General features: G+C 41.9%; 1 protein-coding gene and 1 non-coding gene across 2 annotated transcripts in view; both read left to right on the top strand.

The window, feature by feature from the left end:
• Positions 1 to 37: 37 nt before the first annotated feature.
• Positions 38 to 26,575, top strand: part of CNOT1 (CCR4-NOT transcription complex subunit 1) — a 55,627-nt gene continuing 29,089 nt past the window's right edge. Inside the window, exons 1-17 of the mRNA XM_054296229.1 lie at positions 38 to 140; positions 5,870 to 6,146; positions 9,891 to 9,998; positions 10,661 to 10,759; positions 11,252 to 11,320; positions 11,417 to 11,471; positions 11,854 to 12,057; positions 13,382 to 13,550; positions 14,755 to 14,881; positions 15,171 to 15,281; positions 16,416 to 16,586; positions 17,115 to 17,242; positions 18,189 to 18,429; positions 19,879 to 19,998; positions 21,039 to 21,161; positions 21,393 to 21,544; positions 25,931 to 26,081. Coding sequence (XP_054152204.1) covers positions 6,045 to 6,146; positions 9,891 to 9,998; positions 10,661 to 10,759; positions 11,252 to 11,320; positions 11,417 to 11,471; positions 11,854 to 12,057; positions 13,382 to 13,550; positions 14,755 to 14,881; positions 15,171 to 15,281; positions 16,416 to 16,586; positions 17,115 to 17,242; positions 18,189 to 18,429; positions 19,879 to 19,998; positions 21,039 to 21,161; positions 21,393 to 21,544; positions 25,931 to 26,081 — 2,130 coding nt within the window. The 5' untranslated portion in view covers positions 38 to 140; positions 5,870 to 6,044. The remainder of the gene's footprint in view (positions 141 to 5,869; positions 6,147 to 9,890; positions 9,999 to 10,660; positions 10,760 to 11,251; positions 11,321 to 11,416; positions 11,472 to 11,853; positions 12,058 to 13,381; positions 13,551 to 14,754; positions 14,882 to 15,170; positions 15,282 to 16,415; positions 16,587 to 17,114; positions 17,243 to 18,188; positions 18,430 to 19,878; positions 19,999 to 21,038; positions 21,162 to 21,392; positions 21,545 to 25,930; positions 26,082 to 26,575) is intronic.
• LOC128932889 (small nucleolar RNA SNORA50) lies at positions 26,411 to 26,546 on the top strand. The gene has a single exon (XR_008482731.1). It is a non-coding gene; the product is annotated as a small nucleolar RNA SNORA50 (small nucleolar RNA).

The raw sequence follows: 26,575 nt of genomic DNA, 5'->3' as shown, positions 1-26,575 counted from the left end.
GCCCCCCCCCGCGAGAGGACGGGGGAGGGGAAAGGCCGCGGCGCGAGCGCGCGACCCCATCCGCCATTTTGTATCGGAACGGCGGCGGCGCGAGAGAAGCGCGCGAGCGGCCCCGGCCCGGCCCTCACGACACCGCCGAGGTGGGAGCGGCGCCCGCCCGGCCCCGGGGGGGTGCTCTGGGTGGCTGTGGGGGCACTGCGAGCTTCGGGGCGGTGGGGGGAGATCTGTGGGGACGGGGCCGGAGGCAGCGGGACCGGGCCGGCTTGCGCTGGGGGCAGCGGGGCCGGCTGAAGCACCCGCCCGGCCGGGCCGCCCTCCGCGGTGTGCGAGAGGCGGCCGAGGGACCCGCGGCCCTCTCCCCCCGCACTTCTCCGTCCTGCGGCCGCCCCTGAGCCACAGAGGGAACTCGGCAGGGTCCGGGCCGGAGCCGCGGGTGTTCCCTGTCCGGTGGCGGCGGCAGCGGCTGCGGCGGCGTCGCGAGGTGCGGGGGAACCGCCGGCTCTGGAGCTCAGCGCTCCCCCTGCGCTTGTGTAACGCCGGCGGTGACAGGTGGAGCTTTGAGCACCCCGGGCCGGGCCTGCCCCGGCCGGGCTCGGCGGCCTCCGTAGGAGATCGGTGTTGTTGTAACTTGCCCGCAGAAAGTACGGAAAAAGTGAGCTGTAGTAAATAATCCGGTGACATAACCTTCTTGCGGACCACAGGAGAGAAATCCTTCTCAGTGCTGTCCTCCAGTTAAGAAAACGCTGCCCAGTAAAATGGACTTGTGTAATTCTCAACTAGAAATAGCAACAGTTGGGTGTCTCGACAGATGCTGTACCAGTACAAGAGCTTCTTTACAACAGTTTCCTAACTTAGATTAGTACCATTTACTCCTTATACAGCAAGACCAATGAGTACTCATAGTTTAATTTCAACAAACTACAACCAGTTTGGACTGTATTTAGCACAGAAGTGAGATAATACTGAAAATACAACACTAATCTGTTGGTATATCATGTACTCAGATTATTTCTGAATCCCACTTGTTGCAAGGAAGCATGGCAACTGCTCTCATGAACTTTTTTTGAGCAGGTAACAAAACAGGTGTGACTCTGACAAGTCACTCTTAGTGTACTCAACTGATTCCTGTTTCTAAGGTAACTACTTTGGCATTGGCTAAAATTATGGGCAGGGTGAGTCCAGGTGGGGTGACTCTTACAAACAGGAAACAAACTTGGTAGTAAACTGGTCTGTCCTTTCCACCTTTGTTATTTTGATTCTTTCAGCCCTTTTGCTTATAAGTTCACTCTTAACTGTTGATGCTGTTGGCCTGGTGTCTCCAAACCAAACTCACAGCCAGTTTGTTGCCTATCTGTATCTCCTTGGAGAAACATCTTACCCTCTTTATTCTATATAGTGTCCCTAGGTTTTTGATTTATGCTGAAGTGGCCACTTGGTGTTCAGCTGAGTAAGTGGAAGAGAAACTGTGGGAATATAACTTAGCAATAGAGGACAATTAAATTTTGTGTCCCTGTGATGGGACATAACTAAATCACGTTGGGAATTGTTATCACTGAGAATCGTGGTTGAGGCCATCACTATTTTAGCCAGATTTCTCTCTTGTTCCATAAACATCCCCAATGTATGAATATTGCAGTTTTCTTAGACTTTTGAAGTAGCATTTAGCTGTTCTAAAACACATTTTGGGTGGTAAAAAACCATGAAGCATTTAATAACAAGTCTCTCATTTTTTTCCCTTCAGCAGAAACTTTATTCTGGAGTTCTTGTCTGAAGGAGAACTGGGAAGTGAGAGTTTTTTTGTTTGGGGTTTTTTTTTAACAGTCCGGGTTGAGATGTGGAAATGCCTGAAGCAGCCATGTCATGTTTGATGCATATCTCATGTATTTGAGGTAGATTCCAAACTGCAACTTCAATGACCTGAGTCTGTAGGAACAACTTAGGTGCTGAAAACTGAAGTTACTGTGTCTAATCATCTTTTGACTTTCAGTTTACTGGAATTGGGTGCAGCTTTCCAGTGTATGGAATGTTCAGGTGTCTTTTCTGTTTATAAACACCTGAATTTGAAGTGGTCAAATGAATCGGGAGCTTATTTTACTCCTAATGTGAATTTCACTCTGGGTTTTTCCTTGGTAGATTTCAAAGTGTTGGACATCCTGAAATGTAAAATACAGAATGATTCAAAACCACCGTTCTCCCTTGCATTGCTCCCAGTGTCAGCCTTCAGAGGGGTGTGCTGCCCTTCCATGTTTTGTGTTTGGTCATGGGTTTGTTTAAAAAGAGGGTAAGGGACTGTTCTGGAGTGCAGGTTTAGCACTGGTCCCTTTAGCATGTTTTGTGATGTTTTGTGACAGGAGTTTAGAACCCAATCAGCAAACACATTGCTGCTTGTGTCACTTGATCTGTTTTATCCTCCACATGCAGCACATGTGCCCTGAAATCCAGTGGCAGTAGTTACTTACTTCTGCAAAATGCTGAATAAAAGATCCAAAGTTAGCTTAAAGTAATTTTGAAATTACTTTCTTTGTAGGGGTGTTTCTGAATTCATGGAAGACTTCAGGTCTGTCAACTTCACCATCAAGGCTTTGTTACTCTCTAGTGATTTCTGGTTATTAGGGAGTGTCTTTGGTCACACCTGATGGGTGGTTTCATATCAACCCACTCTATTTTGTGATCTTTGGATTCTTGCCTGAAATTTTATTGCATTTATGTTTTAATCCAACAGAACTCTGCTCTTGAAAAAAGATCTACTGAAATATATGCCAATGTTTTTTGCTTATGGGCTGTTTCCCTTAGGAAGTGTTCAGGGTGTGTAATGCTGTAGAACTTGGTAAATATTTTTTATGTTGCACAATATAAAATAGTAATATTGTAAGAGCTCTTGAGTCCCGTGCTGGGTGTATTAATCCATTACTGTATAATAGGATCTGTGGCTGAAAGTAGATAATTTTGCCAGGTAATCTGAATTTTTTTATAAACTCCCCGTGGCTGAGGCCTGACTTGTCTGAACCTGGCAGGTTTGTCCCATGGACTGAAAGCTTCCTGAATTGTTGAGGCCAGTGCAGGGAGATTCATTCCCACTAAGGATATATGGATCTAAAAATAAAGTCTGCTTCACATAGCATTCATAGCTTCCTCAATCAGTGCTGTAGTAATTGAATTTTAGTCTTGCACTGAATTACCACAGAGGTACCTGTGCAGTTCTGCTTTGCAGACAAGGCTCCCTTGGTTACTCTGTACTCTCCTGAGCTGGTTTATTTGAACCTCTGAAGTGCTGTTAATGTTTTGTCCAGGGGAGCTGTCAGGTTTGCTGTGTGCTGGGATACACACAGTGCAAACCATATGTTTAGAACATAAGTAAGAAGCTGTTTCCTCAGCTATTGTGTTCCTTGAATGTCTGTGTTTGCTCAGGCTCTTCCTTGAGAGGCTTCCTTGAAAGAAAAAATCCATTTTGCCTTCAGCTTGGATTGTCCAGTGGCACTGCCAGATTTTGCAGTTGAAAGATGGCAAAGCTTGTCTTGCTGCTTTTCAATCAAAGCATCCCCTGCTTTTGTGGAAGACAAGAGATGCTAATAGGAGGGTGGGATGGTCAGTGTGTGGTATGGCAACAGAGAGGCTTGAGCCCAGCTGGAGAATTTCAGTACTAAAACCCCTGAGTTTAGGTGGAGTAGGTGTGATTGCTGTGCTGTTTGTATTGATATGATGAAAAATGCCCAGAGAAATGTGGTTTTTCTTCCTAGGGGCCTGAAAGGCAAACTCTGAAATTCTGTTACTGCCTTAAAAATTGGCCAAGTTGAAGTTTTGTGTTGTGCCCTGTAGGCAGTTCAAACAGCCTGCGAGTTCTCTAGGCTGGTTGCTGTGAGCTGGTGCTGTGATGGGGCTGAATTCCCCCTGCTGACTGCTGCTTTTAGCAAGTACTGTGCTGAGGTCTGTGTGCTTGATTCTTAACAAATGCTTTTCAAAAGCTTTGTATTGGTCATGTATGTTAAACCCTTCCAGTAAGATTGTCATGGAAGGCATGTACTTGGCAAACCCAGTGACATTTTCTAGGTTATTCCAAAAGGGGAATTTAAAGGTTATTTAAAAAAAACTTCAGATCCTCTACTACTGAGAAATCTTTTTAAACTTCTGTGCCAGTCCTCCCTTCTAGATGTTCCACAGTCAGTGGCCTTTTAAACCTTTATATATAAAGGTAATGAATTCTAGCTTGTCAGATGTACTAAAAAGAAATGGAAGTTTTGTGTAATTCTTCTCACTGCAGTTTTAGACATGCTCTGAAATTCTTCTAGAGACCAACTGCCTTGTCATTGAAGAATACTTTCAGTATTACTGCTTGAAAATTTGTTCTTTGTGAGATGTAAGCTTTATTGCTTAAGAAGGATCCTGCATACCTTCATTGAGTAGTCTGGGGTTTTTTGGCATACTGAAAGTCTGCAGGTCAGTTGATTTGACTTTTCTTACAAATAATTTACCCATATATTTGTGTAATATCATAATTTTTTTCGAACGGCAGAATAATCTTAATTTCCTCTGGTAGGATTTATTGCTTCTGATGTTTTGAAGTATAAGGTATGGTTCCAAGAGTAAGCAAGTGAAAACCTTTGTATAAAGGGAGTTGGGAAGGAGAGTTCTGCTTGCACCCAGCACAGCCTGTTCACTTGCTGTGTGCTGCTGGGTGCAGGCAGAGGGAGGCCGGGCTGTGTGTGCTGGGTGCAGGCAGAGGGAGGCCCGGCTGTGTGTGCTGGGTGCAGGCAGAGGGAGGCCCGGCTGTGTGTGCTGTTGGGTACAGGCAGAGGGAGGCCGGGCTGTGTGTGCTGGGTGCAGGCAGAGGGAGGCCTGGCTGTGTGTGCTGTTGGGTACAGGCAGAGGGAGGCCGGGCTGTGTGTGCTGTTGGGTACAGGCAGAGGGAGGCCGGGCTGTGTGTGCTGTTGGGTACAGGCAGAGGGAGGCCAGCACGGGCGCTGTGCTGCTGCAGGGACGCTCCCTGGGCTGCTGCCTCAGTTCTGCGTGCCAGGCCAGCACATCACCCCAGCCATCCATTCCCATGATGAGGCACCAATCGTGTGCTGCTGGTTTTCACCATGGAGAGCCAAGACCACAAAGCAATAGTTTTTCTTCTGAAAAAGGGATCTTCAGACTCTTGGCATGAAGCCCAGTGACCTTTGTGTTTTGATCAGGTGGAGCTTCCAAGCAGTGGCTCTCCAGCTTGATTCTACCTTTGGCAGTGCACAGTGCTGCTGCTCAGAGCAGCTTGGGGCTTCTTTTGATGCCCCCCACACTGTTAGATATGCGGGACCTGCTTTGGGATGCAATTTTGTCACACTGGCAATCTGTAATTTAACAGATGAGATGTCAAGTGCCAAGTTTTGTGTTGTCATAGAAATTTATTAAGCTGGCAAGCTCTGCTGTTGTAGCTTGCCGGAAAAGCTGTTTCAGTATAAGCCAAATGTTAGGGTTAGTTTATTGCAGTTCTTTGTGCGTTGCTCATTCACAATTGCTTCTTTTGGTGTACCAGGGTTGAGGCAATACTGTGTGAATGTACTGGGGCAAAATATAGCAAGAGATGGTAAAAGTGTAGTTTTTATATTAGTTTATGATGGATGCTTTGAATGATTCTGACCTCTGATTGTTGCTGTGTATCGAGTTCTTTATTCATCTCATTTTCTTCTTTTTCATGGTGCTGAAAATCATTCTTCTGATTGAGCTGTTTGCTGGCTCTTTCAGACTGCAAAATGCAGAAACAAAAGTGGTTGGGTAGTGTAAAAATAACAGAGCTTGTGTTGTGAAAACTTAATACTACTTCATTTTCCTTGTGAACATAGTTATGTGACGTTGCTACAGAACTTAAATCTAATTTAATACTGTTTTCCAGGTGCCATGTTTCAGAACAGACAAAGACAACTGAGAAAGAAGAGCTGAAGCAAGTAACACAGAAACAGATAAAGACTCACTGGGGGAAAAAAAATTGACCTGTCTCTGAGGTGACTAAAGGGGAATAATGGTGATTTTGCGCCGGGCTCGGCCGCCTGCTTCCGCCCCAACCAGCAATGAATCTTGACTCGCTCTCGCTGGCCTTGTCTCAAATCAGCTACCTGGTGGACAATTTAACCAAGAAAAACTACCGAGCCAGCCAGCAGGAAATACAGCATGTAAGTAAAGTGATGTGTGCTACAAAATAAACTTTGTAAAGAGAACTGGAGTTTCTCTTCTGGTTTGTATTTGTACTCTGCCGTGCTCTTGTGTATGTTACTGTTTGCTGTTTTCTGTGGTGTTGGGAGCTGCAGAGTGTGTCTGATACTCCTGCTGGTTCATCTCCAAGTCGTGGAACACAGCTCAGAGCTGAGACCAGTATTAACCTTGTAGCTGAATATCAAGATGAACTGCTGCTTCTGAAGGGTGGCATGAAAAGCTTTCCTAACTTCTCCAGGTCAAATCTTTCCACTTCCAGCCATTCAATAGAACACTGATTGGGAAGGGGAGGAAGATGTATACATTCAGTGCTCAGAGTTGTTGCACTAAAAGCCTGAGTATGTTGTAATTTACCTCTGAATGTTCTCTCCTCCCTTGATGGAAGTTTTTTTTTCCTCTTGTCATTCAATGACTCATGGCTTGGTTGTGGAACTGAGCTGACTGTCTTGGCCCTGGGTTTGCAGAAGGCAGGCAGAGTCACTGCATGTTGAGACCCAAATATCTATGATTAGGGCAAGAATTCTGTTTTAACTGACCTTTTTAAAAATAGCTCTGACTTGCAGGGTGGACTGAAAAGCATTATCTGCAGAGCAGTGCTTAGGAGGAAGTGAATTCTACTGAGCTAGTTTTAGAAACTGGTTTAGTTCAGTTCCCAGCAGCCATCTAGGCCACTCAGTGTTGAGGGTTTTTCCTGCAGCAGGGCAATCCTGCAGCGATTTGAATCAGATTAGAAGGGCAGAGGGTTAAGCAGTGAGTTTCTGTAACATTTGATGTCTTTAAAAGTGCATTCATTGGTTTTCTTGAGGTGAGAGGAGAGTGATTTCAGCAGTATTGGTTTTTCAAGTGTAAGATGGAATGGGTCTCTTGTAACTTTTGTAAGTTTCTCTGTTTTTGCAAGTTCAGTACTCCGGGGCTCATTTTGGGATCATGCTGTCCTTTTGATCACTGTTAGTTTCAACAGATGGTTTTTGCAGCAAGGTGTGACTAAAGCATGACTTGGTTTGGAGAAGATGTGGTTGATCTGCCATTCACTTGGAGCACAGCTCTCTAAAACAGAATTGTTCCTTGCCCTTCAGCCAGGCCTCTTAGCCTCACTGTGGTGAAAGGGGTGAGATCCTGGGACCTGGTCTGTGGAAATGGCTGAATTGTATATGGTTATAAAGCAGACCTAGAATTTCAAGGCTTAATTCCTAAAATCTTAATCCCTTGTCTTTTTTGATTTTAAATTTTATTTTCCTGGAATTGCTTTACTTTTGTGGTTGCTGGTACAATATTTCTTTAGTTGAAGAGAATATATGTGCTGTAATTCTGTCTCATGGTTCACTGCTTGGGGTAGATTTTTGGCATGATTCACTCAATATTATAAAGTTTCCATCTAAGCATGTAGAGTTGTGGAAATTCATACTTGGAGTTGTTCTTGTCTCAACTGACCAGAATGACACTTCTGTTTAAATATGTCACTCGAGTGTAACAGTGGCAAGGCTTGAGGAATTAATTTCTGTTTAAATATGTTATCAGTAGTCATTTAATATAGCTAATGCTTAAAGAAATGGAATGTATGTTTAAAAAACTCAGAAATATTTTATGCATTTGTCAGACACAAATTCTAAACCATTGCTTCCTCTGAAGTGAGTTTTTGTGGTCTCCTTAAGTGGTAAAGAGAGCCTGACTGGAGAGAGAGAAAGGGCTTTGTGGATGGGTTTATCTAGGAAAGCAAAAGTTTTTGGATGTAGAAAAACAGAGTTATTTTTTGTCTAATCCTCTATTTGCCCAAACACATTACCTGATAAATCCAAATACATGTGGCTCAGGCTTTATCCTAAATCACAGACTGGTTGAGATTGGAAGGGACCTGTGGAGGGCGTGTGGTCCAACCTCCTGCTCAGTCAGTCACTCAGAGTGGGTTTCCCAGAAATACCTCTGGGCAGTTTTTGGGTACCAACATGGATGGAGACTCTACAACCTTTCTGAGCAGCCCCTGTCAGTTCTTGGTGACCCCTGCAGTAAAAATATAGTATTTGTGATCTGATTTTATGACTGGATATACTGTCACGTAAATGTGTATCAAGGCTGCCAATACAAAGGTTTCTTTAAGCTCTTTCTTCAGGAAAACTGGCAATTCTCATTACCCATTTCCTGGAAGAGCTTTTTTGGGAATGTAGTTAGAATTGAAATATGATACACTGCACTTTTAGCCTTCTCTTCCTTTCCTTCCTGTATGTTAAATTTTCAAATTATTGTCCTTTGGAAGATGCCTCAGTGCAAGGAAGCAATCTACTTCTGATGCAAGCAAGTTGTGTGGATGGCTTTAGTATTACAGTTTTCTTTGGCATCTGATTACTTTGATGAATTCACCTTGGTCACACAGCACCAGGCAGCTTCTTAGGAAATTGATCCAGCTTTATGTCAGTCTTGTTACCACATCCAAATCTTTATATTTGATTGTGATTGCCTGAGCAACCTGCCTGTTTGCTGAAGCCTGAGCTAGGTAGTAGGATTTGCTGTTAATTCAGGTTTGCTGCCTTTTGCACCAGTCTGAGCATCTTCCTGATCCTGGGCTATGGCTGCCTTCAAAGGCCCAGCTGTCACCACAGCTGGGCTGTTTACTCTGGACTGACATACCACAGGCATGTATTTTATAGCCTCTGGTCAAGAAGCAGAGCTAGATTCAGCTTGGAAGTTTTTTTTTCCAGCAGAACAAAACTTGGCAGCCACTGGAATCAGCAGGCTCTGAGGGAAAGGGAAGCATAGTGTCAGATAACAGTAGAAAAATTGAGATGAAAACAGTCAAACATCAGAGCCTAAAGCAACCCTGTTTGTCTCTTTGCACAAAGAAGCTACTGGCAAACAAGGGCATTCATGACTGGTGAAGCAGTGGGCTTGGTGTAGGCAGGCAGACCAGAGGCAGAGCTGCAGGTTTTTCCTGGCACATTTGTGTCTCTCCTGCAGCTAGAAAAGGGAAAACAGTGGGGAAAATGTTGCTAGTCGATGAAGGTTGGATTTTTTTACTAGCTGCTACTGTTTGGCCAAAGAGACAGGCTGCTGTTGATTGGCTTCACATTTCTGACAGTATGGATTCTATTAAAAACAAGTAATGCTGTCCACTTGGTTGGGGTGTAAAGAAAAGGAGCAAGTTCTGAAACAGTCTGCAGCTATTTCAGACAACAAGCTGATGAGCTGGTCTGTAGCTGAGTTAAACTTTAGGTAAAATGGTAGGGGATGCAAACAAAAATGTAACATTAAGATTTAGTAAGGAGTGATAGGTGTTGTAAGTCAGCAAATGCAGATCAGCCATTGCACAGGTGCTGTCCCAAGGCTGTGTTCTTGCAGAGTTAGGCACTGGAGCTGTGGGAGAAAATGGGGAAAAGTGAGGCCATGGACTGTGTGGATTCTGGGCTGCTTTGATGGCAGAATCCTGAGGGGAACTTGAAAACCCCATTTTACTTAGCTGTGTAAGAATACCACCCCTGAAATGTATGGCTTCTGTGTCAGTGACTTGTGTCTAGATTCTTTGTTTATACTTCTTATTTGCAAATAGAGGTAATGATGTGGTTTCTAGGTTACTGATTAAAGGGAACATTTTTAGCAGTTTTGTTGAAACTGTGGATGATTTGACTACTAGCAGTACTGCTGTATCCATGGTGCTAGACCCAGATCTTGCTCTGTAATGACTGTTTGCTCTTTTTTTGATACTTTTTTTCCAGATTGTGAATAGGCACGGTCCCGAGGCAGACAGGCATTTACTACGCTGTCTATTCTCGCACGTGGATTTCAGTGGCGATGGTAAAAGTAGTGGCAAAGATTTTCATCAGGTACAGTTTACACCAACATGTCTGTTTATTAATTTTGATTGTTAAAAATCTACTGTGGGATTTCATCCACGTCAAGCACAAAGGCAGGTTAGAAGCAGTAGATTAAAACAAACTTATTTTCTGGTTATATGGCCTTTCGACTGCAAGCACTTTTTGCCAATCCTCAAAATAATATCTGACTTACAGTCTCTTGCTCTGGAAAAAACCAGGTTGCATCAGTACAAATGCTACTTTTACCAGATGCAGTGCTCTACTTTGAAAGCCTTTCTGTGTATTTTAAGAGTTTGTCCAAATCCATTAACTGATATTTCTGGTGCTGACTGTGTCTATTTGCAGGGCTGTTTTCATCCTTAAGCAATTTTGCTGCAGACTTTTTAGCTCCTGACCATGAATCAAATACTCATGGGTTGTCTATTGCAATGTGTGAGGATGTTTACAGAAAGCAAAACATTGCACATATGATGGAGAATGTTTCATCACTTTGTCAGTCTTAAAAGCAAAGCAAACCTGAAGAAAGCTTGAATGAAAGGAAGTTAGTTGCTGTTAGAGAGAATTTGGGCACTTACATAAGTATTTATCTTTTAGTTTTTCTGTACATAGTGCACATTAGTTTAATTTTATTGTCCTGTTACAAATCCTTCAAGTTATCTCGTTCTTTTCAGACTCAATTTCTGATCCAGGAGTGTGCGTCGCTGATTACAAAACCAAACTTTATCTCGACGCTGTCGTACGCCATTGACAATCCCTTGCACTATCAGAAGGTTTGTATGCTTCTTGAAGGGGATCCCAGTGTCAGAAACTGCACTGAATTGGTCTCTAGAAAACCAGCTAGTTTTCCCTTGTAGTAAATTTTTCAAAACCTGAGCTTGCCTAGTTGGTGTGGGGTTTTTTTGTGAAACTGAGTTAGTCAATCACTCAGAATGACTGCAAACTTAATTGTAATACTTGATCTAATGTTGGTACTTCATGGCTTGTTTATGGCACCAGAACCAAAACAAATCATCACTGCTTCTGTTTCTTTCAATATGAAAGCCATGATCATGGTTAAATAGTGGGATATATGGAAGAAGCTTTTAGAGAAATTGTATCCAAAAGTAGTTGGAAAGTTGTTTAGCCATAGAAGCTTTGTGTTAACCTGCAGCAGAATAGTTACTAATATTCCAAGCTTGCAAATAGACTCTAAATAGTCTGACACATTGCAAATGAGATTAATCCCAAAGCAACTTTCATGTTACTCTTCTTACCTATTTCAGAGTCTAAAGCCTTCACCCCATTTATTTGCCCAATTGAGTAAAGTCATCAAATTAAGTAAAGTTCAAGAGGTAGGTGAATGCTTATTTCAAAAAAAATTTTTTTTTTACTTTGCGAAATTAGAAAGGATAAAATCCCCTTACTATGATGTTTGTTGTTGTTTGTAGGTGATTTTTGGTCTGGCTTTACTGAACTCTTTCAGCTCAGATCTGCGAGGTTTTGGTAAGTTTTCTAAAGTGCTGCAGGCAGGGACAGCCTTTTTCAGCAGTGTGCTTTCTAGATGGGTAGATGTGTGCCTGCCTGACCTGACCTTGCAATTAGTGGTGGCATTGGGAGGGGCAGTAGTTGACAGTCATCTTGTGTGAAGTTGAAGGACTTTCATGAATGACTTGCTTGATAATTAATCAAATTGGTGTATTGTGATATCTTAAATTATAGTTGTCTGTTAATATTTGAGTTCTTAGGTATGAGATTTCTGTTTAAATCTGAACTGTTGTGGCCTATGGTAAACAAGCTCAAATTAAGAGAATGGTGCCTAGCTAAATGAATCTAATATTAAAACAGAATCCCAGGTTTTGACTTTACCCTCTTCTGTTTCCAAAAGCTGCCCAGTTTATCAAACAGAAACTCCCGGATCTTTTGCGCTCTTACATTGACGCAGACGTCAGTGGAAATCAAGAAGGTGGCTTCCAAGATATTGCAATAGAGGTCCTGCACCTTCTCCTCTCCCATCTCCTCTTTGGGCAGAAGGGAGCCTTTGGGGTGGGACAGGAGCAGATTGACGCTTTCCTCAAAACATTACGTAGAGGTAAGTGGTGCTGTTCAGGAAGCCTGACCAGATGCAGACTTTGAGATGAATTTTCATGACTTGCTGTCAGTGCAGAGTGCTGAAGTGATGGGGAGCTTGCTGACTTAGAACTCAGTACATTTTCATAGTTCTAAACTGACAGGAGAGTACCACTGTTCTGTTTGCTTTCAATGAGCAGTAACGTGATCTGATGTTCTTGAAAAGTTTTGATGAGTAAACATTGAGTAAGGGATATTCAAGTCTCTGTTTGCTTGTATGGCATGGTATTTGTGAATTTAACTAAAGCAGCTCAGTGCACTGTAGTTGAAAACCCTCTAACAGAGTAAGGAACAAATTTCAAACAGGTGCATTTAAGCATTGCTTTATTATATTAGATACAGACCTATGAGGAAGCACTAGAACAGTGAGGGGAGGTACTTCTGACTTGAACTGTGGTTCATTTCCTGAAAGCTACCATTGTAGTCTGTTCCTTTCCAAAACCTGTCACACTAGGGAGGATTTGGACTCCAGATGATAATTGAACTTAACCCACTCCTTCATTCTGCACAGACCTAGAGGAAGCTACCATTTGTACAAGAGCAAAATATTTGTTCTAAGTTTTTAAATATAGCTTCTTAGTTCATATGTATTTTAATAAAGATCAGTGTATTAGCTTGTGTAATTCCTGACACTTTGCTTTGGGATGTTGAGCACTCTTCTTGGAACAGCCCTGGAGGGTATTGAGGTGTTCTGTGTCAACGGTGCTGTCTCAGGAAGGCCCCCCCACAAGGTGGCTTTCCTGCTCTCCACTGTGAGCAGAACTCTGGTCCACAGATACGATCCTCTCATTACTACTCTCTCTTAAACTTTGCCTGCCAGGAAGGAAAAAAATGAGTATTTACTCTTTCTATGTTCAAGTGCCTGGCTTAGTTTTGCTACATTTCTTAGACTTGGTAGCAGATCCTTTGTTTCCTAATATTTCCTGAGTTGGAGGAGTGGCTTTTACTGGACTGCTGTATTGTTTCCTGCCTTGTGCTTTTTTTGGATAACTGCTGTTAGTGACAATCTAGTTCTAAACTTACACCAGCACAGCTGCTGGCCTTTTGGGCAGCTGCAGAGCTGCTGTGAACCTGCACAAGCCTAGTTTAGTCTACATTCTTCTTCCCTAAGAATATCCCAGTGCCAGGAGAGAACTGAAAATGGGATGGAGGGATGCTACATCCGTGCCTTCTTGATTTCTGCAGCAGCAGGCCAACTCTAGCACAGCAGTGGAATAATTTTGAAAATTTTGAATACTCTTTCACATGCAGCTGATGTTTTGACACTTTGTTACTCTTGCTTTTAGATTTTCCCCAGGAGCGTTGCCCTGTGGTGCTTGCACCACTTCTCTACCCTGAAAAACGGGACATTCTAATGGACAGGATCCTGCCTGATTCTGGAGGGATAGCCAAAACCATGATGGAGAGTTCTCTGGCAGATTTCATGCAAGAAGTTGGCTATGGCTTTTGTGCAAGGTTTGTAGGAAAATGAAATTTTCAAGCATGTCACTTTGGGTGGTGGTGGTTTTCTTTCTTGTTTCTTGAGGTAAAAGGTAAAGAGCGCTTTAACTACTAAAATAAGTAGAATCTTACCAAGTATTATTTGAATTCTGATTGTATTTTGCTTCCTTCTAATGTGTATTACATGCCTGTAGACACTGTGTGAAATTTTGTCATGGTAAGAAGTGCTACGTAAAAGGATTCACATTGCTTGTGAAGATTTCATAAAAATTTGACCATCACCCTTTCATAAGTGAAAATAAAAGTGTCTGGGTAGACATAAATTCCAGCTAAATCCCACTAGACTATTGGAGGAACTTACTCTTGCAAAACTTAGCCCTCAGAATGAAGCTAATCTACTTTTTTTTGTAAGAAGCATAAGGTAGAAATAAATTATTCTGTATTTTAAGAGAAAGACTATTGATTACTTTGGGGAGGTGATGAAATCTCAAAGGTATTCACATGAGTTTCTGTTTAAACTAAGAAGAAAAAACACCATGTGTTGGAAGATACTGAATTATTTCCTTTGTTAACACATGCCTGTTAAAAAAAACAGTTTATATACTCATGCTATATAAATCTTCTAGCCTAGTTATGAAGTATATATAAAATGGAAAAAAAAGTGCAAAAAAAGCCTTCAGTTCTGAAGTTGAAACTCAGGTATCTGCTCTTTGTTTTCTCTCTTGTCTCCTGGGAGGTTTTTAGTGATGCCCTCTGCTCAGGGATGCCATAGTTTGTATCAGGCTGAAGGGCAAACGTTCACGGCCTACCTTTGAAGAGTGCATGTCAGCATTTTGAAATGTGCATTCTCAAAGCCTTTGTTTTGCTTTTAGATAGCAGAAAACTTGAGTCTCTGAAGCTCTGTATCACAGATCAGTAGTGGAAGTGCTTTTAAGCAAGAAGAGTGCTAAACCTACCCTGTGCTTTTGCTTTGACAGAGCATAGTCTGTGAAACATCTCTGTGACATCCCTGTCACTTCAGTACACCTGGCTTTGAACTGGAAACGTGGCACAGTGCATTTCATTGAAATAATTGCACTGATTGTCTAGAGTGCTTTTCTTCTTGATTGTCCTGGAATTTTGTTATGTTGGATCATTTGACTAATTGGGCTGAAGTCTTATGTTGTGCTGCAGTGAAACCTGCTTTCCTCTAAGATCTCTGTGTTTTGTTGCATCTTAGTGTTGAAGAATGTCGCAACATAATCATGCAGTTTGGTGTTCGGGAAGTCACGGCTGCCCAGGTTGCCAGGGTTTTGGGGATGATGGCTCGAACTCATTCAGGATTGACAGATGGTATTTCATTACAAGTGAGTGCCTGTTCTCCTGGGGGTTATATTTCAGCAGAAGGAGGAGTTAAAATGCTGGCTTCTAGGAATTTAACAATTGCTTGTATTATTCAATACTTGTGTTTCTGACTGTTCTGCTCTAAATGTTGTAACACTTGCATGAATGAAAGATCCTCAGAGTGTTAAACTGATGTCATAACTAGTCTGAACTTCTGTTTGTACCTTTCTAGTGCAGGGAGTTCTGTAGCCAGTGGGTGTTGAGATTGCTTTATTTTTTACTAGTGCTTGATTCAGTGTATTTGACTTGCAGTCTATTTCGGCTCCTGGCAGTGGGATTTGGAGTGATGGCAAAGATAAGAGTGACGGAAGCCAAGCCCATACCTGGAATGTGGAGGTGTTGATTGATGTTCTTAAAGAGCTGGTAAGTCTTGTGAGCATCTTGGTCTTTCATATGGATAAAACAGGGCATATCTCACTATGATCACAAACCTTTTTAAGCTCCCCAGCAGCCCAAATAGCTTTGAATCTCTCTAGGTGCCTAAATGCTGGGGTTTTTTTCCCCTCATGAACAAGAAAATTTTGAGGAATTCTGGGAAATGGAAGCTACTTGAATGGGTAGCTTGGGTACAGTTTGAGATTCATTCCACACTGCTCCCATGTATTCCAGCATGTGTTCTCTAAGGGTTTTTGTGTTTCAGTGTATTTATGACAGTGGAAGGTTTTGTGCATCAGAGACCTTGTTTTGGAAAACTTCTTACTGTAGGTATCAGTGATGAAAATGAAAGTATCTTTGTAGCTGCTCATTCCAAAACTCTTCTTTATTACTTCTTAGGTATGATAGCACTATAGAAATAGGAAGTTTTTTTTCCACTGCTTTATGAGCAGCAATTTTTGTAATGAGCTCAGTTACACATGAGTACCATTTCTTTTGCTTGCCTTATATGGGATTTTTTCTCTATGTTCCCTATGCAGAAGCCACTGTTTTGTTTTTCTAAACCTTGGGCCATAAAATAGCTCTGTCTCTGGTGCTCACCTATCTCTGAAATGAGTGGTTTGTGTTCCATAATGGCCACAGTTTCCTCCAAGCTCCCTCATCAATATTGTTTCATGCTGTTCCTGAAAATATATTGTGTGCTTTACAAGGTCTTGTAGTTTACATTTTGCAAAAGGAGGAGCAAGTTCTCCTTGTCAGCAGATCAGACCCTTCTGGCTTTTATTGGAGGGTGTGGAAGCCTAGGAAAGGAGCAAGTTAATATGCTGAGAGAGGAGCTGTATGTTTGGGGGGTTTAAACAATTGTTAATTAAATGTTTGGAAGCACTGACAGCTACTGTAGTGCTGGGGAAGTGCAACCTCACAGGGTTGTTTAAATCATTAACTTGCATCAAATTCTCACAACTATATAAATACATCTCTTTTTCAAACAAAACCCTTGCTTTCAGCTAAAAGTTGGGTGGATGTTAAGCTGGGTACAATACTGATGAAGAGAGGCTCTTTCAAGACAGTACTGAAGGTGGTAATGTGCAAAGCTCACAATCCTTGTTTGTCTGGTTGCAGAACCCTAGCCTGGACTTCAAAGTAGTGACGTATGAATTGGACCATCCGGGATTTCAGATTCGTGATAGCAAGGGCCTGCAAATTGTAGTTTTTGGCATCCAGAGAGGGCTGGGCATGGAGGTGTTTCCAGTTAATGCCATATACAGACCTTGGAAGCATGCAGAGGGCCAGGTATGTTTACCAACATTTTTGCTCTCTCTGTAGAATATTTGCAAAATTCCTGAGTTTCTCGAATGATAAATGGAGATTAGTAGTGTGAATGTTTAGATAATCCTCATTGGAGACCTTGGCCTGTAAGGCACAAGCCTCAGGTGTATTGCAGAAGTACCATGTATGATTGCCTGCACTGTGTGTGACATGGTCACTTGCTGTGCACTGTGACCCTGCCTTTGGCCACAGCAGAGTTCTGGGGTGTAGTGCAGCTGAGCATGGAACTGCTGCTGCATGGCAGTGCTCTGGAGTGCTTACCTGGTTACACTAAAAGGCTTCTTGCAAAGTATCCTCAGCATGTGTACACCCATCATTCTCCAATTCTAGAAGTGTGAGGTTCAACCTTGCTTAAAACACACAGTGAAGCTTGGCTCATCCCTGCTGCTTGGTTGATTTGATTTATATATCTCAAAATGTGGCACTTGATAAGTGGAAGGAACCCTGAAAATCTAATGTCTAAACTATTTCTGACATCTTTTGTTATTCCAGCTCTCCTTCATCCAACATTCCCTCATAAACCCTGACATCTTCTGTTTTGCTGACTACCCTTGCCATACTGTTGCCACAGACATCCTGAAAGCACCACCAGAGGATGACAATCGAGAAATTGCTACATGGTAATAAACCTGCTCTCAACTGCTTTTCATACATAGAGTGAGATTAATTGTCTGGTCAAAGGTGGTTTTATCTTCATGCAGCCAGATTTATTGCTGTTGTGTACATACCAGTAGATCAAGCATTAGTATGTGTGACATGTTTGATTGGTGAAACTGTTCACAGTATCAAACTTCCTGTGTACTTCCATAATACCTTGCTTTTGTTGGAGTCTTTGGCTTCTTTAAAGTGTCTGCTGATGTGTTTTGGCACATCCTGCAAGCTGAAAGGAGGGGATAGAGGGGGTGATTTTGAAACTTAAATCTGTCTTTCCCAGTATGATATTAGAGAAACTTGTATGAAAGAAGTCCTAAAATTTAATTAGTAAATGTATGTGGCTATTGGTGAGTTACTGCATGAAGCTGACTGGTGTGACTTTGAGCTGACCTTTACACCCTTTTTTGAGGTACCCGTGTAGCTTTCAGTACAGATGCTTGCTTCTTTTTCAACTATACCGCCCAGAATAGGGAATTCAAGGATGAGGAATGCAAGTAAAAGGGCAATGATCACTTGTCTGTAAGGCAGGCAAAACAAGTAGAGTCTCTTCACTAACTTCCACAAATGGGGACTCTAAGATGTTTTAAAAAGTGTATTCCATTGCTGGAAGTATGTGTCAAGTTCCATTATCCAAGTGACCCAGCTCAAGCTGAATTTCTTCAACATCAGCTTTCAGTTCCATCTCCTCCCTAACATAACTAGGAGCTCCTAAGATCTTGAGTTATTTTTTATGGTTTCTTGCAGTCTTAATTGTACATGATAAGAGCTGCGGTGTCAGGTTTTTTGCAGTGGGTGTTGCTTTTTATGTCCTTACAGGTGCTACCATAAAATACTTGAATCCAGGATCCTGTAAACTTGCTGCTTGCTAACTTTGTGGGGGTTGTCTGTTTGTTTTTTCTTCTCTTTTGTTAGGAAGAGCCTGGATTTGATTGAGTCTCTGTTACGATTGGCAGAAGTGGGGCAGTATGAGCAGGTGAAGCAGCTCTTCAGTTTTCCTATCAAGCATTGCCCAGATATGCTGGTATTGGCCTTACTGCAGATCAACACGTCCTGGCACACCTTGCGCCATGAACTCATCTCCACCCTCATGCCAATTTTCCTTGGCAACCATCCCAACTCAGCCATCATTTTGCACTATGCATGGCATGGACAGGTAAGGATTCTCACTCTGGTCTGTTCTTGTAACTTGAAAGCTTGTTAAATGGGTTGAACGCTTACAACAATGTTTATATTGGTTTATGAACTGGTGAGTTTAAAACCCAAGGGGTAAATGATCCATGATTTAACCAAAATAATGGGATGTCTCTACCCTGACTTGAAACAAACTGTTATGGTTTGGTTTTCAATAATATTCACTGAGAAAATATTCCTGGAAAATTACAGACACCCAAGTTAAGTTTCGCTTTTTAAACCTTTAGCTTTAAACAAAGTTGACCACAGTTTTATTTTAAGAAAAAAATGCAAAACCAAACAACCCAAAAGAAACCCCCAAAACCCTCACAACAGCATCACCTAGCCTGCCCCCTCAACTCTCGACCTCACACATTTAAAGTGTAAAAACTTGAAGTAGTCAGAGGTGAGAAGGTTTAAACCAAAATAATCTCCTTTGTACTTGCCAAAAAGATGAAAGCTATTCTAGACATTAGGAAATTACCTGCTCCAGAAGTTTTCAGAGTCTGGGTGTTTTCTGAAAACTTGGGGCTGACTGCTGGGCTTTTTCAAGGAGAGCTTCCATGTAGAGATATGGTAGCAGTATATGCAAAACCCATACTTCTAATGGATGTTTTGTTTGGTGTGGCCTTCATCATTGTGTGCACTAGTAGTTAAAGAAGAGGAATCATGTAAAATTTAAAGTGAGGAAGTCTCTGAGGTCGGAGGGAATCTTTATTAGCCAACATGTTTCCCTGTTCATCTAGAGTAGAGTTAATGGCAAGAAGCTTGACCTCTGAGGTCGTGCTGTGAATGTTTTATATTTTCCTGATGGAAGTCTTCAAATTGAAGGATGGGGGGTAGAGTAGATGTGAAGTGCTTTTTGCATGTGGTCTTGAAATGGCAGAAGAGGCAATTTTTCCACAGGATAGGTCTGAGATAAGGACACTGAATGATGATTGCCATGGGACATGGTGCCATTCCATGACACTTTTCCTTTAAACAAAACCCTTGCTGCTGTAAAAATGTTACTTGTGCTGTATTTTGAAATTGCCCCTTTATGAGCAATGATCTAGATACTGTGTTTTCCTTTTTAAAGGTGTGGTACTGAATTTTCACTTCAGAATATCCTGTCAGGCATAACATTTTGTAAATATTTGTGTAGTCAAAAAGTGATTTGCCTATGATAGAGAGGAATTGGTCCTGGACAGTGGTAGGAAAGAGCTGGGGATGTATGTATCTACCACTTGCAGTCAGCTACATCATTTACTTGTAGCTCCTGGGTGGTTCAGTTTTGCATAGAAAGAGTTAAAATCAGAAACAAGTTCTGAAGCTAAAGAGTAAATATGTTTGTATGTTAAGGTTTTTAGTTGTAAAATACCCTGTTGAATGTTCACATAATAGGTCCTTTTACTAGAATCATGAAGTACAATCCTGATTTAATTCTCCTCAGGGTCAGTCTCCTTCAATTCGTCAGCTTATCATGCATGCCATGGCAGAATGGTACATGAGAGGGGAGCAGTATGACCAGGCAAAATTGTCACGTATTCTTGATGTGGCGCAAGACTTGAAGGTGAGTTTTTCAAAATACTACCTTTTTTTTTTTGTCTGCTGCCTTATGCTGACTTGCTTATCTTTTAACAAAAGCTAAGCTTAACTTAGACTAATTTAGGAAGGATTGCATTCTTTAGGCATGTCTGAATTTATTTGTGGCTGCTGTCCCTCACCATAAAAAAAAAGCCTACGTTCATGTGACTTAAAGTACTCTTCAGCTGAGTTTTGGTATCTGACTCCAGATGCTTCCAGCCTGTCCTATTGTGAGCCCAAGACATTGTACTTGGTATTTGCAGTGGGATTGGTTATCATGGCTTAGCTGACAAGTACTTTAGGAAGCAGCACAGCAGAACTGCTTGCTGTGTGAATCCAGGAAGAATTTTGACTGTTTTAACCTTGAATATTATTGAAATGAGAATGTAGGAAATGTCAGATGTTTGTGTGAAGGTGGCACTGCTAAACATAATGGAATGGGGATTTATTGAGAATGCTACTAGTTCTTAGATTTTATACATTGACAAAAGACTGAAAGTTATGACTAACTTTGGGGCCTTTATTGCTTCCTAAAGTTAGGTGCAAAATAATTGGGTGTCTCAAAGTGCAAGAGCACCAGCTGCTGCTTGAAGTCAGTTTTGTTGTAGCAACTGCAGTGTTCAGAGATGACCTCTTGGAGCAGATATATTCCAAGTATCTCGGAAGTGGTTGAGCTCTGTTTGCAGGAAAATGCTAGATTGTTCTGCTTAACTTCGTAGCAATATCACTTTGGTATCTCTTGACCACTTGCTTGTGGTTTTTCATATCACAGAGGAGTTTAAAACTCTCAGCACAAGATCACTTCAAAGAAGGTGAAGTTGTGATTTCAAATCAGAGCTCTTGCTTATTTGTCTCACAAGCGAGCTGTAAGTGAAGTTGATAGTGCCAGACTTTGTTGACAGAGAAAGCATAGCAGCATGTCATAATAAGACCTCTACTAAAACATGTATGGGAACTAGAAAGAAAAGAAAGGAGAAAGGGTATCTGTGTGTCTTCACTAGTAGTCTTCTGATTTTCTTTCTTTAGGCCTTGTCAATGCTGCTAAATGGTACTCCATTTGCCTTTGTTATTGACCTTGCTGCACTTGCCTCTCGACGGGAATACCTCAAACTTGACAAATGGCTCACAGATAAAATTCGGGAGCATGGGGTAAAGCAGGATTTTTCTCTTTATTTTTTTACTCTTGTCAGTGCCTAACTTAAGTCACTTTAACAATTTTCTAAGTAGCGTTAAAGTTGTCAAAAGTGTCCATAGTCTGATAGTTCAACTTTTTTACTGAACTATAGTAGCTTAGTGCAATTATTTCCATGGTGCAATTGCCGAGTTTGAAATAGTGTCTTGGATGTGGTTTGGGAGATTAAGATAACTTTTTTTCCTCAGGAACCTTTCATCCAGGCCTGTATGACTTTCCTTAAGAGAAGATGTCCATCTATCCTGGGTGGCCTTGCTCCAGAAAAGGATCAGCCCAAAAGTGCTCAGCTTCCTCCAGAAACCTTGGCGACTATGTTGGCTTGTCTGCAAGCTTGTGCTGGGTAAGAATTACGTTGCTTCTGCTAAAAGAGTAATCCATTTGCAGGTAGCTTTCTGTCACAGCTGGTTTGGAGTTTCATGTGGAGGATAGGGTTAATGAGAGTGTATAAACTTGCAGGGATAGCTGCAGGAGTACTTTTAATTTTGCATTGAAGCTTCTGTTGTAGGCTAGATCACAAGAGCTTGAGGATTGTCCTTATCATCAAACAGGTGAGCTGATCTTGGCGACTGGAGGCTGTCTGGTTAGTCTGATAATCAGTTGTTAATGACTAGATAGATGTAGGGCTGTAATTCAGACAAAGGAATCCAGGCCATGGCTACAGAATGAGACAGCATCTTGGAAAACAGTGGCTTTATAACAGATTTTGTGATTATGTTAACCAAATGTTTCTGTGTGGTAACTGCTTTGGCACAAAGGACTTACGCCATCCTTATGTGTAGGAGAAAAGTGGGGAGTGGTGATTGTGTAATTGAGACTGAAACTAGATGTGTGTAACTTCTGTTGTCTTTGAGACTCAAAGTAGTCAAAGATGGAAAATGTTGAACATCTCTTGCAGATCAGATTGTTTAGCTGAAGTCAAAAGAAAAGGGTTTGGATTTGAGAGCTGCTAGAGGCAGGGGTAGGATACAGGGCTGATGGAAACTGCAGTTGGACAAATCAGTCTTTAAATGCTATATACACACATAGTAAATGTGACTGAAAATTGTAAAACATCTGTGGTGTTGTTTCTTACCGCTGTCAGATCAAAGTGTGTTGAACTGCAGCAATATTTCAGAGGTAATGAGAGGCAGCATAGTGCAATGTGTGAGCCTGAGTGACTGGAAGCTGGAGATGGGGCTTGTTGTGCTGCTACATTTTGGCACCAAATGAGGCTGCCATGTCCAAGTGTGTTACATAATCTGGGGTTTATAGTGTGTCCTTTGGCTTAACCAGTGTGGTCTTGAAAGTGATAAGAAACATCTTTAAAGGTACCCAGGATGATTGATGGCTCTCATGTAGATAGTAGGAAATTAGTACCAACACAGGGTTCCAATAGTGAGTATTGGGCCTGAAAGAGAAGGTGAGGTACCTGTAAGACTTTAGGAGAAAAGACTTCCTGTTTTCTGCTGGAACCTCTGCAATTGAAGTTCAAAGACTGTTTCTAAAATAAAATTATCTAGCACATGTTTTAGTCAGAAAAGATAGCTCTTAATTTTCAAGTCAAAGCACATCTTTTGAGACTGTAGTTCTCAAATGAACTTATATTCCTTCTTTTGCATTCTGCAGTGTCTGTGTTTTAGAGGTTTAATAGTTAACTGTAGATTTGAATTGCATCTAATGCCATTGTGTTCTGAATTTTAATGTGTTACCGAGTTTTATTTATTCCATTAATTCCAAACGCCACTAGTTCTCTACTGGCACAATTCTCACAGCCTGTGGTTTCTTTTTATAGCTACTTTTATTCCCTTTTATACAAGAATGTGACCTACTTGCAGTCATTTTCTATTAGTTATTCTCTTTGAGCTTTAGAAAGAAAAAGCTTGGATTTCTTTCATGAAGCAATTGCTTTGATTAGCTTAGGTTTCAGTCGCAAATGGAAGCAGGCGTTGTAAAGACTAGCAGGTTAAAATCACAGTAAATATGAAATACATTTGGGAGGGTAGTTGCACTTCACTAGCTGAAGCCTGCATCTCCTAAATCTGTTGGTATAGGAGCCTGCTCTTTAATTAGGCTGTAGTTAGTTCTTGTCTTGTTTTGTGACCTGGGAGACACTTTTTTTTAGCCACCAGGTCCCCGCATGTTCTGAGACTTATTTTTGGTGCAGGTTGTTTATCACTGGTGAGCACTGCAGTTGTGGCATCATGTAACAGTGAGTCTACAAAAAGAAATCAGTGTTCCTTCTATTACTGAGTGTTTTTACAGTGAAGTCAGGCTTGGTTGCAGGCACCACAGGCTGACCAACCATGTAATTTATTAATAAGGTGCTTATGAGAAGTCCTTCCCTCGTGGAGCTGCAGTGAGTTGAGAGGGCAGCAGTGCCTTCTCCACATGATGATGTCCAAGGGTGTCAGTGTGGGGAATGGTCATTTCTTATCAGTCCTTGTCTCAAGCAGGGAAGGGGCTTCAGTGTACCTGTGCCTCAGGAATGAAAAGTCTTGTTCCCACTTTGTAAAAAAGTGTTTGGGGGGAAAAAGAGTAAGAGAAATGAACATGTGATTCCAGCAAGCTGGAACTTCCCTTACAGAGGCAGTTTTGTTGCTCCAGACTCTGGTCCCTGGCTCTCAGCCCTCCAACTTCATTTGCCTGAAATGCAGACTGGGTTCTTTTGTGGGTTTTGGGTTTGTTGGTTGATTGGTTGGTTTGGGATTTTGGTTTGGTTTTTTTTTTCCAGAAAACCTGCAGTTCTGTGCTATCTAAAAATACTGTGATGTTTGCAACTTGATACAGCAGTGTGTCTCTTGACATGATAGAAAAGTTAATCTTAAGTCTGCCTAGATGGTGGAACAAAACATTAGTGGTTCTTTCCAAAGCACAAATGGCCTAACCAGTCACCATAAATATCCAACTCAGGGATTGTAAGTCTGTCTTTGTCCTCATTCTGAGCTGCCATATTATCTATCTACGGCAAGTTGGAATTAGTTTTGCAAAAGCATGTTGTAGTATTTAAGCATAAAGACTGCAAATTTAACCCCCCAAAAAGGAGGAGGGCAAAAGACAGAGGTTGGTAACCACATGTGAACTGTAGACTCCCATGACCCATTCATGGCTGACTGAAGTGCTGTATGGTCTTGAAATGCCTCCTGTATCAGAAAAAATCCTGTGGTGCATTTCATCTGGTCCTACATACATTTAAATGAGATTTCTGAGAGTGGCTCAGGTGAGGGAAAATACATACTGTAGATACTGACTCTACTGTGTGCCAAGCTCAGAGCTCTGTCTTCAGGTCGGGTTGCACTTTCTGAAAAAGAAATCTCTTTGGGGTTTTTTAAAGGTAGATTTCTGATTGCATTTCCATACATTCCCCCCAAGGCCGTTTGTTTTGAAGTCTTTGAAGCAAGGCTCTGGTGAGAGGTTGTCAAGAGTGTAAAGGAGCCAGTTTGTGAAACAGTTATAAACATGTCCATTGCCCTGTATGGAAACCTGGTTACCCATGGTACCCCCCCCAGATTCCCATCTCTCATGGGGGGAATTTTCCCCGCACTCCATAGTGGATCACTGACTCTGAAAAACAGCTGGCTGCCCTTAACTAATTCTGTGTGTCCCATAACAGGATACCTACCAAAGCTGAAGGCTAATCTTCACTTCTTCTGCCTTAATCACCAGCATGGTTCCTTTGTTCTTTTTTCCCTCATCCTAAGAGTTGAGCAGTAAAAGCTTGTGAAAATTGAGTTGAAATGAGGAATATTCAGACAATGTTAACAGAACAACCAAGTTGTATTCGGATAGTTGCTCCATTACAGGAAGGAATCTGCAGCTTTAGCTGTCTTCACCAAAGAGGTATAACTGAAGTTCAGGAAAGCATAAATAATTTGCTGTTTTTCCCAAAAGGAAAATGTTAGTATTCTGTTATTATGTCTGTGGTTAGGTAAGTCAGCAACAGAGCTGGCTTTCCTTCCAGTTTGGGAACCTGGCAGTCAGACATGGAACACTTTGGAAAGAGGTACTGGCTGCTCTGGGTTGTGCAATGACTTTGTGCCTAAGTTTGAGTTTTCTGATGGTTTTTGGTTATATTTTCCTTGAATAGTTAAATTTCCTGTCTCTGCTAGCGTGTAGTGCCCGTGTGTGAAGCACGTCTTTCAGTCTGTAGACAGATGAGTTTTAGTGAAGCAGGTGGTGGTATTTACCTCTTCTTTTTTTGTCTGTGAGTACATAGCCCATGTATCTCATCTTTTAGAGAGACCTTGTGTGTAATGAGATTCAGAATGAGAGTAACCATAAATGGTGAAGTTTTGGTGCAGGAAGAAGCCTTGAGGGGCAGATTTGAACAAGGGATCACAGAATCACTATCTGTATTTTAATTCCTGAGGCTAAGCTGCTATATAGCCCGTAATGTGGACAACAGCAGACAAAGGCTCTTCCAGGAGCCATGTAGTCCATATGCCGGCCTTCTGTAAGCCCTTACTTGCTGGTGTAACTGTAAAGGAGTATTTGGATCTTTAAAAACAAAGTAATAGTCTGTTGGAGGTTGTTGTAGAACCAGAGTTTAAACTTTTCTATTTAAATATAACTGTTTGTCTTGGGAAATGATCTAAGGCAAGTTTTTCTAATAACAAAATGTAGCTTGTGCTGGGGTTTTGCAGCTTCTTTTTGTGAAATATGGCCTCAATTTCTCTAGGAAAATCAAATAAGTTAATGGCCTTATTTTTGCGAATGTTCCATGGCTCAGTGCTGTCCTTCCCCATCCCAGGAGTGTTTCTCAGGAGCTGTCAGAGACCATCCTCACCATGGTAGCAAACTGCAGTAATGTCATGAACAAGGCTCGGCAGCCCCCGCCTGGAGTCATGCCCAAGGGACGCCCGCCCAGCGCCAGCAGCTTGGATGCCATCTCTCCTGTGCAGGTACAACAGGCACATGCTGCATTTGCAGAAGATGCTGTTGATTTAGTGCTAGTTCTACTGTATTAGCTGAGCTCTTTCTGCAGGACTAAGTCAAACATCATCTGGCTCACGTAGTTTTGTGCTTGCATGTCTTGATAGCTTGCTTGTAACTAGAGAATGGTGGCTGAGGGATGTAGTTCAGAACTGTCTTTGACTTCACTGATGTCTGTAAGAAGTAACTGTGAAGTGTTATAGGATGGGAGCACTGAGGAGGGACAGATATTTGGTTTACTTTGAATAACTGAGGCTTTCTTTTAAAGTGCTAAAATTTACTAGGACTTCTGAGAATTAAGCACTGCCTTTGAACCTGATGTGTCTTGTTTGTAGCTTCACGGGCCAAGCCACAGTGCTAGAGCATAAGGACTTGTTATAACTGGGGCTCTTCAGCTCTCAACTGAACTGCTCTTTTAAAAACAAGGTACATTTCAGTTAATCCCTGCCACTCATCATCCCTT

This window comes from Melozone crissalis, unplaced genomic scaffold (genome assembly GCF_028551555.1).
Source record: "Melozone crissalis strain CALT ecotype California unplaced genomic scaffold, PUWL_Pcris_2 ptg000007l_1, whole genome shotgun sequence".
Classification (NCBI taxonomy): Eukaryota; Metazoa; Chordata; class Aves; order Passeriformes; family Passerellidae; genus Melozone; species Melozone crissalis.
The sequence above is the reverse complement of the archived record's forward strand: the minus strand, read 5'-3'. Positions and strand labels throughout refer to the sequence as shown.